Source organism: Anomaloglossus baeobatrachus, chromosome 3 (genome assembly GCF_048569485.1).
Source record: "Anomaloglossus baeobatrachus isolate aAnoBae1 chromosome 3, aAnoBae1.hap1, whole genome shotgun sequence".
Classification (NCBI taxonomy): Eukaryota; Metazoa; Chordata; class Amphibia; order Anura; family Aromobatidae; genus Anomaloglossus; species Anomaloglossus baeobatrachus.
The window spans coordinates 129,145,808-129,158,048 of NC_134355.1; the positions used below are offsets into that span (position 1 = coordinate 129,145,808).

Here is a 12,241-nt window from a genome sequence, read left to right on the forward strand (position 1 = left end):
GGGAGGAATTCCGGGACCGGACGCAGAACCACCTTATCCTGGTGAAAAACCAGGAAGGGGGCTTTGCATGACAACGCTGCTAGCTCCGACACTCTACGGAGCGATGTAACCGTCACTAGAAAAGCCACCTTCTGCGAAAGACGTGATAGAGACATCCCGCAGCGGCTCGAAAGGTGGTTTCTGAAGAGCCCTTAGCACTCTGTTAAGATCCCAAGGTTCCAGCGGCCGCTTGTAAGGTGGGACTATGTGGCAAACTCCCTGCAGGAACGTGCGGACCTGCGGAAGTCTGGCTAGACGCTTTTGAAAAAACACGGAAAGCGCCGATACTTGTCCCTTGAGAGAGCCGAGAGACAAACCCTTGTCCATTCCGGATTGAAGGAAGGAAAGAAAGGTGGGTAAGGCAAATGGCCAGGGGGTAAAACCCTTATCAGAGCACCAGGATAAGAAGATCCTCCAAGCCCTGTGATAGATCTTGGCGGACGTTGGTTTCCTGGCCTGTCTCATAGTGACAATGACATCTTGAGATAACCCTGAGGACGCTAGGATCCAGGACTCAATGGCCACAGTCAGGTTGAGGGCGGCAAAATTCAGATGGAAAAATGGCCCTTGAGACAGCAAGTCTGGTCGGTCTGGGAGTGCCCACGGTTGACCCACCGTGAGATGCCACAGATCCGGGTACCACGACCTCCTCGGCCAGTCTGGAGCGATGAGGATGGCGCGGCGGCAGTCGGACCTGATCTTGCGTAACACTCTGGGCAGCATTGCCAGAGGAGGAAACACATAAGGTAGTCGAAACTGCGACCAATCCTGAACTAATGCGTCCGCCGCCAGAGCTCTGTGATCTTGAGACCGTGCCATGAATGCCGGGACTTTGTTGTTGTGCCGAGACGCCATGAGATCGACGTCCGGCGTTCCCCAGCGGCAACAGATCTCTTGAAACACGTCCAGGTGAAGAGACCATTCCCCTGCGTCCATGCCCTGGCGACTGAGGAAGTCTGCTTCCCAGTTTTCTATGCCCTGGATGTGAACTGCGGAGATGGTGGATGCTGTGGCCTCCGCCCACAGCAGAATCCGCCGAACTTCCTGGAAGGCTTGACGGCTGCGCGTGCGGATCTGCCTGCCCTCCAGCCAGCGATGAAACGCCTTCAGGGCTAGATACACTGCCCTTATCTCCAGAACATTGATCTGAAGGGAGGACTCTGTCGGAGTCCAGGTTCCCTGAGCCCTGTGGTGGAGAAAAACCGCTCCCCACCCTGACAGACTCGCATCCGTCGTGACCACAGCCCAGGATGGGGGCAGGAAGGATTTTCCCTTCGACAGAGAAGTGGGAAGGAGCCACCACTGAAGAGAGGTTTTGGCTGCCAGGGAAAGAGAGACGTTCCTGTCCAGGGACGTGGACCTCCTGTCCCATTTGCGGAGAATGTCCCATTGGAGTGGACGCAGATGAAACTGCGCAAAGGGGACTGCCTCCATTGCTGCCACCATCTTCCCCAGGAAGTGCATGAGGCGCCTCAAGGGGTGTGACTGGCCCCGAAGAAGAGAGCGCACCCCTGTCTGCAGCGAACGCTGTTTGTCCAGCGGTAGCTTGACTATCGCTGAGAGAGTATGAAACTCCATCCCGAGGTAAGTCAGTGATTGGGTCGGTGTTAGTTTTGACTTTGGGAAATTGATGATCCACCCGAATCTCTGGAGAGTCTCCAGAGCCACGGTCAGGCTGTGTTGACATGCCACCCGGGAGGGTGCTTTGACTAGGAGATCGTCTAAGTAAGGGATCACCGAGTGGCCTTGAGAGTGTAGGACCGCCACAACGGATGCCATGACCTTGGTGAAGACCCGTGGGGCTGTCGCCAGGCCGAACGACAGTGCCACAAACTGAAGGTGTTCGTCCCCGATGGTGAAACGCAGAAAGCGTTGATGCTCTGGTGCGATCGGCACATGGAGATAAGCATCCCTGATGTCGATTGATGCTAGGAAGTCTCCTTGGGACATCGAAGCGATGACCGAGCGGAGAGATTCCATGCGAAACCATCTGGTTCTCACATGTCTGTTGAGCAGTTTGAGGTCCAGAACGGGACGGAATGATCCGTACTTTTTTGGCACCACGAACAAGTTGGAGTAAAACCCGCGACCACGTTCCTGAAGGGGAACGGGGATCACAACTCCTTCTGTCTTCAGAGTGTTCACCGCCTGAAAAAGTGCCTCGGCTCGCTCGGGGGGCGGAGATGTTCTGAAGAAACGAGTCGGGGGACGAGAGCTGAACTCTATCCTGTAACCGTGAGACAGAATGTCTCTCACCCATCGGTCTTGGACATTTGGCCACCAGGCGTCGCAAAAGCGGGAGAGCCTGCCACCGACCGAGGATGCGGTTTAGGGAGGCCGAAAGTCATGAGGAGGCCGCCTTGGAGACGGTGCTTCCGGCGGCCTTTGGCGGACGTGACTTAGACCGCCATGAATAAGAGTTCCTCTGGCCCTTCTGTGGCCTCTTGGACGAGGAAGGTTGGGACCTGGCTGAGGGCCGAAAGGACCGAAACCTCGATTGAATTTTCCGTTGCTGAGGTCTGTTTGGCTTGGACTGGGGTAAGGACGAGTCCTTTCCCTTGGATTGCTTAATTTCATCCAAGCGCTCGCCAAACAATCGGTCGCCGGAAAATGGCAAACCGGTTAAGAACTTCTTGGAAGCAGAGTCTGCCTTCCATTCGCGTAGCCACATGGCCCTGCGGACTGCCACCGAATTGGCGGATGCTACCGCTGTACGGCTAGCAGAGTCCAGGACGGCATTCATGGCGTAGGATGAAAATACCGACGCCTGAGAAGTCAAAGACGCAACTTGCGGAGCAGAGGTACGTGTGACCGCATTAATCTCAGACAGACAAGCTGAGATAGCTTGGAGTGCCCACACGGCTGCGAAGGCCGGGGCAAAAGACGCGCCTGTGGCTTCATAGATGGATTTCATCAGGAGCTCTATCTGCCTGTCAGTGGCATCCTTGAGCGATGAACCATCTGCCACTGATACTACGGATCTAGCCGCCAGTCTAGAGACTGGCGGATCCACCTTGGGACATTGAGACCAACCCTTAACTACGTCAGAGGGGAAGGGGTAACGTGTGTCATTAAGGCGCTTATTAAAGCGCTTGTCCGGAAATGCTCTGTGCTTCTGGACAGCCTCTCTGAAGTTAGAGTGATCGAAAAACGCACTCCGTGTACGTTTGGGAAACCTAAACTGGTGCTTTTCCTGCTGCGAATCTGACTCCTCTATAAGTGGAGTTGGGGGAGAGAGATCTAGCACCTGGTTGATGGACGCTATAAGGATCATTTACTATGGCGTCCCCTTCAGGTGTATCAAGATTGAGAGCAACGTCAGGGTCAGAGCCCTGAGCTGCGACATCCGCCTCATCCTCCAGAGAGTCCTCAAGCTGAGACCCCGAGCAGCGTGAGGAAGTCGGGGAAGATTCCCAGCGAGCCCGCTTAGCCGGTTTGGGACTGCAGTCCGTGCCGGAGTCCTCCCCGTGAGACCTAGGGGCCACCCCAGGAGCACGCTGAGGCGCAGCCCGAGAGGGGCCTGGGGGCGATGATCCTACAGTGCCCGGGGCCTGTGTAAGGACCGGTCTGGACTGCAAAGCTTCTAGTATCTTAGCAGACCATCTGTCCATAGACTGAGCCATGGATTGTGAAAGCGACTCAGAGAGTTTCTCAGCCAAAACTGCAAACTCTGTCCCTGCCACCTGGACAGGGGGAGCCGGCGGTTCTACCTGAGCCGAGGGTCCCACCAGTGCCCGAGGCTCCGGCTGAGCGAGTGCAACAGGGGCCGAGCATTGCTCACAGTGAGGGTAGGTGGAACCTGCAGGTAACATAGCCGCACAAGAGGTACAGGTTGCAAAATAACCCTGTGTCTTGGCACCCTTGCTCCTTGTGAACGACATGCTGTTGTCTCCTAGGAGAGTGATCACTGAGGGTATATAGCCAAAAGCAAAAACAATGCGGCCGAACAGAGAAAATGTATACAGATATATCTATAAATATATACACTTCGGCACCCTGGGGGGACCAGCACCGGGTGACCAGTGTGGCTTACCGACCGCCCAAAGCGGTTGTGTGTCCACCAGATTCCCTGCCTTGGGCCTCCCAGAGCTGCAGAGCTCGTTCCTGAAATCCTCCACCGGCAGAATGATTGTAAAAATGGCTGCCGGAGCTCTCAGGGGAGGAGGGGGCTGTGGGCGGCGACTAATAAAGTGCGGGAATCTGGTGCCCCACAGTGATCAGTGAAGGGGGAGGAGGAAACCTAAAGTATGCTCCAGCCCTCACTGCCGACGTCAGGTCGACCGTCCCGCCCTTACCCCTGACTGGCAGGCCCGGGGGCGGGAGTATATGGTACTAGGCCGCAGAAGCCGGGGACTAAATTTAATACCGCGGCCGACCAACATGCACGGTCGGCGCGGTAGTCCCGGCCGTCATAAAAATACAGCAGCCGCTGCAGTGTCAGTGACACGAGCGCTCCATACACCGTCCCCAAGGGGACACAGAGTACCTTTTGGATGCAGGGCCCTGTCCCTGATGATATTAAGTCTCCTGTCCGGTAGATTCCCACAGGGGCTGCGGAGGGAGCCCGGTCCCAGTGCCTGGATGACCGGTTAGGATCCCACTTCTCCCAGAGCCTCTAAGGGATGGGGAAGGAAAACGGCATGTGGCTCCAGCCTCTGTACCCGCAATGGGTACCTCAACCTTAACAGCACCGCCGACTTAGTGGGGTGAGAAGGGAGCATGCCGGGGGCCCTGGGGCCCTCTTTTCTTCCATCCGATATAATCAGCAGCTGCTGCTGACTAAAATGTGGAGCTTGAGTGAATGTGTGCCTCCTTCAACACAAAGCACAAAACTAAGGAGCCCGTGATGCACGGGAGGGTGTATAGGCAGAGGGGAGGGGTTACACTTTTTAAAGTGTAATACTTTGTGTGGCCTCCGGAGGCAGAAGCTATACACCCAATTGTCTGGGTCTCCCAATGGAGCGACAAAAAAAAACACGGAAAGCGCCGATACTTGTCCCTTGAGAGAGCCGAGAGACAAACCCTTGTCCATTCCGGATTGAAGGAAGGAAAGAAAAGTGGGTAAGGCAAACGGCCAAGGGGTAAAACCCTTATCAGAGCACCAGGATAAGAAGATCCTCCAAGACCTGTGATAGATCTTGGCGGACGTTGGTTTCCTGGCCTGTCTCATAGTGGCAATGACATCTTGAGATAACCCTGAGGACGCTAGGAGCCAGGACTCAATGGCCACACAGTCAGGTTGAGGGCCGCAGAATTCAGATGGAAAAATGGCCCTTGAGACAGCAAGTCTGGTCGGTCTGGGAGTGCCCACGGTTGACCCACCGTGAGGTGCCACAGATCCGGGTACCACGACCTCCTCGGCCAGTCTGGAGCGACGAGGATGGCGCGGCGGCAGTCGGACCTGATCTTGCGTAACACTCTGGGCAGCATCGCCAGAGGAGGAAACACATAAGGCAGTCGAAACTGCGACCAATCCTCAACTAATGCGTCCGCCGCCAGAGCTCTGTGATCTTGAGACCGTGCCATGAATGCCGGGACTTTGTTGTTGTGCCGAGACGCCATGAGATCGAAGTCCGGCGTTCCCCAGCGGCAACAGATCTCTCGAAACACGTCCGGGTGAAGAGACCATTCCCCTGCGTCCATGCCATGGCGACTGAAGAAGTCTGCTTCCCAGTTTTCTACGCCCGGGATGTGAACTGCGGAGATGGTGGAGGCTGTGGCCTCCGCCCACAGCAGAATCCGCCGAACTTCCTGGAAGGCTTGACGGCTGCGCGTGCCGCCCTGGTGGTTGATGTACGCGACCGCCGTGGCGTTGTCCGACTGTATGCGGATCTGCCTGCCCTCCAGCCACCGATGGAACGCCTTTAGGGCTAGATACACTGCCCTTATCTCCAGAACATTGATCTGAAGGGAGGACTCTGTCGGAGTCCAGGTTCCCTGAGCCCTGTGGTGGAGAAAAACCGCTCCCCACCCTGACAGACTCGCGTCCGTCGTGACCACAGCCCAGGATGGGGGCAGGAAGGATTTTCCCTTCGACAGAGAAGTGTGAAGAAGCCACCACTGAAGAGAGGTTTTGGCTGTCAGGGAAAGAGAGACGTTCCTGTCTAGGGACGTCGACCTCCTGTCCCATTTGCGGAGAATGTCCCATTGGAGTGGACGCAGATGAAACTGCGCAAAGGGGACTGCCTCCATTGCTGCCACCATCTTCCCCAGGAAGTGCATGAGGCGCCTCAAGGGGTGTGACTGGCCCCGAAGAAGAGAGTGCACCCCTGTCTGCAGCGAACGCTGTTTGTCCAGCGGTAGCTTGACCATCGCTGAGAGAGTATGAAACTCCATCCCGAGGTAAGTCAGTGATTGGGTCGGTGTCAATTTTGACTTTGGGAAATTGATGATCCACCCGAACCTCTGGAGAGTCTCCAGAGCGACGGTCAGGCTGTGTCGACATGCCACCCGGGAGGGTGCCTTGACTAGGAGATCGTCTAAGTAAGGGATCACCGAGTGGCCCTGAGAGTGTAGGACCGCCACAACGGATGCCATGACCTTGGTGAAGACCCGTGGGGCTGTCGCCAGGCCGAAAGGCAGTGCCACAAACTGAAGGTGTTCGTCTCCGATGGCGAAACGCAGGAAGCGTTGATGCTCTGGTGCGATCGGCACATGAAGATAAGCATCCCTGATGTCGATTGATGCTAGGAAGTCTCCTTGGGACATCGAAGCGATGACTGAGCGGAGAGATTGCATCCGAAACCGTCTGGTTCTCACGTGTCTGTTGAGCAGTTTGAGGTCCAGAACGGGACGGAATGATCCGTCCTTTTTTGGCACCACGAACAAGTTGGAGTAAAAACCGCGACCACGTTCCTGAAGGGGAACGGGGATCACAACTCCTTCTGTCTTCAGAGTGTTCACCGCCTGAAAAAGTGCATCGGCTCGCTCGAGGGGCGGAGATGTTCTGAAGAAACGAGTCGGAGGATGAGAGCTGAACTCTATCCTGTAACCGTGAGACAGAATGTCTCTCACCCATCGGTCTTGGACATGTGGCCGCCAGGTGTCGCAAAAGCGGGAGAGCCTGCCACCGACCGAGGATGCGGTTTGGGGAGGCCGAAAGTCATGAGGAGGCCGCCTTGGAGACAGCGCCTCCGGCGGTCTTTGGAGGACGTGACTTAGACTGCCATGCATAAGAGTTCCTCTGGCCCTTCTGTGGCCTGTTAGACGAGGAGGATTGGGGCCTGGCTGAGGGCCGAAAGGACCGAAACCTCGATTGAATTTTCCGTTGCTGAGGTCTGTTTGGTTTGGACTGGGGTAAGGACGAGTCCTTTCCCTTGGATTGCTTAATAATTTCATCCAATCGCTCGCCAAACAATCGGTCGCCAGAAAATGGCAAACCGGTTAAGAACTTCTTGGAAGCAGAGTCTGCCTTCCATTCGCGTAGCCACATGGCCCTGCGGACTGCCACCGAATTGGCGGATGCTACCGCTGTACGGTTAGCAGAGTCCAGGACGGCGTTCATGGCGTAGGATGAAAATACCGACGCCTGAGAAGTCAAAGACGCAACTTGCGGAGCAGAGGTACGTGTGACCGCATTAATCTCAGACAGACAAGCTGAGATAGCTTGGAGTGCCCACACGGCTGCAAAGGACGGGGCAAAAGACACGCCTGTGGCTTCATAGATGGATTTCATCAGGAGCTCTATCTGCCTGTCAGTGGGATCCTTGAGCGATGAGCCATCTGCCACTGATACTACAGATCTAGCCGCCAGTCTAGAGACTGGAGGATCCACCTTGGGACATTGAGCCCAACCCTTAACTACGTCAGAGGGGAAGGGGTAACGTGTGTCAATAAGGCGCTTAGTAAAGCGCTTGTCCGGAAATGCTCTGTGCTTCTGGACAGCATCTCTGAAGTTAGAGTGATCGAAAAAACGCACTCCGTGTACGTTTGGGAAACCTAAACTGGTGTTTCTCCTGCTGCGAATCCGACTCCTCTATAAGTGGAGTTGGGGGAGAAAGATCTAGCACCTGGTTGATGGACGCTATAAGGTCATTTACTATGGCGTCCCCTTCAGGTGTATCAAGATTGAGAGCAACGTCAGGGTCAGAGCCCTGAGCTGCGACATCCGCTTCATCCTCCAGAGAGTCCTCAAGCTGAGACCCCGAACAGCGTGATGAAGTCGGGGAAGATTCCCAGCGAGCCCGCTTAGCCGGTCTGGGACTGCGGTCCGTGCCGGAGTCCTCCCCGTGAGACCTAGGTGCCACCCCGGGAGCACGCTGCGGCGCAGACCGAGAGGGGCCTGGGGGCGATGATCCCACAGTGCCCGGGGCCTGTGTAAGGACCGATCTGGACTGCAAGGCTTCTAGTATCTTAGCAGACCATTTGTCCATAGACTGAGCCATGGATTGTGAAAGCGACTCAGAGAGTTTCTCAGCCAAAACTGCAAACTCTGTCCCTGCCACCTGGACAGGGGAAGCCGGCGGTTCTGCCTGAGCCGAGGGTCCCACCAGTGCCCGAGGCTCCGGCTGAGCGAGTGCAACAGGGGCCGAGCATTGCTCACAGTGAGGGTAGGTAGAACCTGCAGGTAACATAGCCGCACAAGAGGTACAGGTTGCAAAATAACCCTGTGTCTTGGCACCCTTGCTCCTTGTGGACGACATGCTGTTGTCTCCTAGGAGAGTGATCACTGAGGGTATATAGCCAAAAGCAAAACAATGCGGCCGAACAGAGAAAATGTATACAAATTATATATATATATATATACCGTATTTTTCGCTTTATAAGACGCACTTTTGTTCCCCCAAATTTTGGGGGAAAGTAGGGGGTGCGTCTTATAAGCCGAATATACGGGGGGGGGGAGGGGGGGTGGTATATATATATGTACCCTGCAGCGTCCAGGGGAGGTGGGGGCAGCAGCTCTGGAGCACAGTGGAACGCTGCGGGCTGCTGCCTTTGATCTCCTGCACCCGCTCATATAATATGCACAGCCGCTGTCCATCTCCAATGGTGCTGAAATCGCACGCAGTGAGGGGCTGGTGAGCGGTGCATATTATATGAGCCTGCGTCCCAGTGTGATCGCACATGCCCACCCCTGTGTTAGATTTGGCCCCCAGGCTGCTGCTCATTCTAAAATAAAAAATCTTTACTCACCCTGCAGCGTTTCTCCTCGTGCCCCTGCTTCCACTGTGATCAGGCACGCAGAGATCTCAGCCTGCTGTGCCGATCACATGACCGCACTGACAACCAGGAAGTGGAAGAACAGAAGCACGGAGCAGACAGGAGGGAGCTCAGCACTGCAGGAGATAAGGAAAGAGGGGTTTATTTTACTTTGGGCAGCAGCCTAGGGGCCATATCTGACACAGGGGGACTTGTGCGATCTATAGGGGCCCATGGGCAGCACTATGGGGGCGATATCTGACACAGGGGGACTTGTGCGATCTATAGGGGCCCATGGGCAGCACTATGGGGGAGATATCTGACACAGGGGGACTTGTGCGATCTATATAGGGGCCATGGGCAGCACTATGGGGGCGATATCTGACACAGGGGGACTTGTGCGATCTATAGGGGCCATGGGCAGCACTATGGGGGCGATATCTGACACAGGGGGACTTGTGCGATCTATATAGGGGCCATGGGCAGCACTATGGGGGCGATATCTGACACAGGGGGACTTGTGCGATCTATAGGGGCCATGGGCAGCACTATGGGGGCGATATCTGACACAGGGGGACTTGTGCGATCTATATAGGGGCCATGGGCAGCACTATGGGGGCGATATCTGACACAGGGGGACTTGTGCGATCTATATAGGGGCCATGGGCAGCACTATGGGGGCGATATCTGACACAGGGGGACTTGTGCGATCTATAGGGGCCATGGGCAGCACTATGGGGGCGATATCTGACACAGGGGGACTTGTGCGATCTATAGGGGCCATGGGCAGCACTATGGGGGCAATATCTAACACAGGGGGACTTGTGCGATCTATAGGGGCCATGGGCAGCAGCATGGGGGCGTTATCTAACACGGGAACGTGTGCAATCCATAGGGGACCATAGGCAGCACAGGGGAACGTGTGCCATCACAAGGGGGCTATATTCAATATAAGGGGGCCATATCCAGATTAAGGGGGCTAATTTTAGGATGGGGGGCTATGAGGGACATATACCCTATATGATTTGTTAGAGGGACACTGGCATTATAAGATGGACCCCATTTACCATTAAAAAAAAAAATTCTCTTTTCCTTCACCAAATTTGGGGGTGCGTCTTATAATCAGGTGCGTCTTATAAAGCGAAAAATACGGTATATACACACACACACACACACTTCGGCACCCTAGGGGGACCAGCACCGGGTGACCGGTGTGGCTTACCGACCGCCCAAAGCGGTGTGTGTCCACCAGATTCCCTGCCTTGGGCCTCCCAGAGCTGCAGAGCTCGTTCCTGAAATCCTCCACCGGCAGAATGTGATTGTAAAAATGGCTGCCGGAGCTCTCAGGGGAGGAGGGAGCCGTAGGCGGCGACTAATAAAGTGCGGGAATCTGGTGCCCCACAGTGATCAGTGAGGGGGGAGGAGGACACCTAAAGTATGCTCCAGCCCTCACTGTCGACGTCAGGTCGACCGTCCCGCCCTTACCCCTGACTGGCAGGCCCGGGGGCGGGAGTTATGGTACTAGGCCGCATGAAGCCGGGGACTAAATTTAATACCGCGGCCGGCAAACAGGTGCGGTCGGCGCGGAAGTCCCGGTCGTCACAAAAAAACAGCAGCCGCTGCAGCGTCTGTGACACAAGCGCTCCATGCACCGCCCCCATGGGGACACAGAGTACCTTTAGATGCAGGGCCCTGTCCCTGATGATACCAAGTCTCCTGTCCGGCAGATTCCCACAGGGGCTGCGGAGGGAGCCCGGTCCCAGTGAATGGATGACCGGTTAGGATCCCACTTCTCCCTGAGCCTCTAAGGGATGGGGAAGGAAAACGGCATGTGGCTCCAGCCTTTGTACCCGCAATGGGTACCTCAACCTTAACAGCACCGCCGACTTAGTGGGGTGAGAAGGGAGCATGCCGGGGGCCCCGTGGGGGCCCTCTTTTCTTCCATCCGATACAATCAGCAGCTGCTGCTGACTAAAATGTGGAGCTTGAGTGAATGTGTGCCTCCTTCAACACAAAGCATAAAACTGAGAAGCCCGTGATGCACGGGAGGGTGTATAGGCAGAGGGGAGGGGTTACACTTTTTAAAGTGTAATACTTTGTGTGGCCTCCGGAGGCAGAAGCTATACACCCAATTGTCTGGGTCTCCCAATGGAGCGACAAAGAAAACCTGTCTTAAAGAGAACCTCTCGCCTTGGAAAATACTTCTCACCTGCTGATAAATAACACTGCGCTTAGTGAGCGGAGTTTGTAGCCACTCCGTGCAAACTGAAATTACTGAAAGCCAGCAGCTCCCTGGTGAAAATAAGTTAATTTTCTCCCAGTAGCTGCATTTCCAATAATGCAGGTCAGAAGCAATGGAACGTTATTCAACTTAAATAGGTAAAAAGTGTTTTTCCAGGCCATCACCAACCACTGCTCAGTCTGGAGAATAAAAAAATTGTCCCATATGCCAAATGCAGGGAACCTCTATCAATGACATCCATGTTTTCGATTGTCTGCACCTTCCACTAAACCTTGGGCTAATTTGCATTAAAATGTTGTCCCTCTGGAGGCCTAGGGCCTGGAGCTAGGATTGTACATGACTAATGTCGTAATGTAGTCAGATACCTTCTGTACGTAAGGAAGGACTTTAGCAACAAATGTGTCAGAGATATTTTCCGAAGCTTCCATGGCAGCCACAATCGTCGAGACGTAAAACGATATCAATACTCTCAGCTTGGCTTTTCCTTCCGAGTCTTTGGAAAAAACCTATTAAAGAAAACAGACAACAATATGAACCCAAAAATAAAAAAAAAGAAATGTATAAAGAAAAGCAAAGGCAAAGCCATCGACCAGCGTCATGTGGACACTGAGGGAAGATTTATCTGAAAAGGAATGCTGTATTCGCAAAACCCTGCTCTTTTTACTGAAATCACATATGCTTTGCCTTTATCCTTAAAGGCAGGGGTGGGCAATTAATTTTCCCATGGGGCCGCATGAGAACTTGGGATGGTTTTAGAGGGCCGGACTAAAATAATAAACTCAGTTCCACCCAATACTGTACATAGTATATACAATAACCCTC

General features: G+C 54.6%; 1 protein-coding gene across 2 annotated transcripts in view; it reads right to left on the reverse strand.

The window, feature by feature from the left end:
- Window positions 1-12,241, reverse strand: part of HEATR1 (HEAT repeat containing 1) — a 252,046-nt gene that overhangs the window by 193,181 nt on the left and 46,624 nt on the right. For both annotated transcript variants that reach the window (XM_075339439.1, XM_075339438.1), the window contains exon 6: window positions 11,785-11,925. In XM_075339439.1, the coding sequence (XP_075195554.1) occupies window positions 11,785-11,925 (141 nt within the window). The remainder of the gene's footprint in view (window positions 1-11,784; window positions 11,926-12,241) is intronic.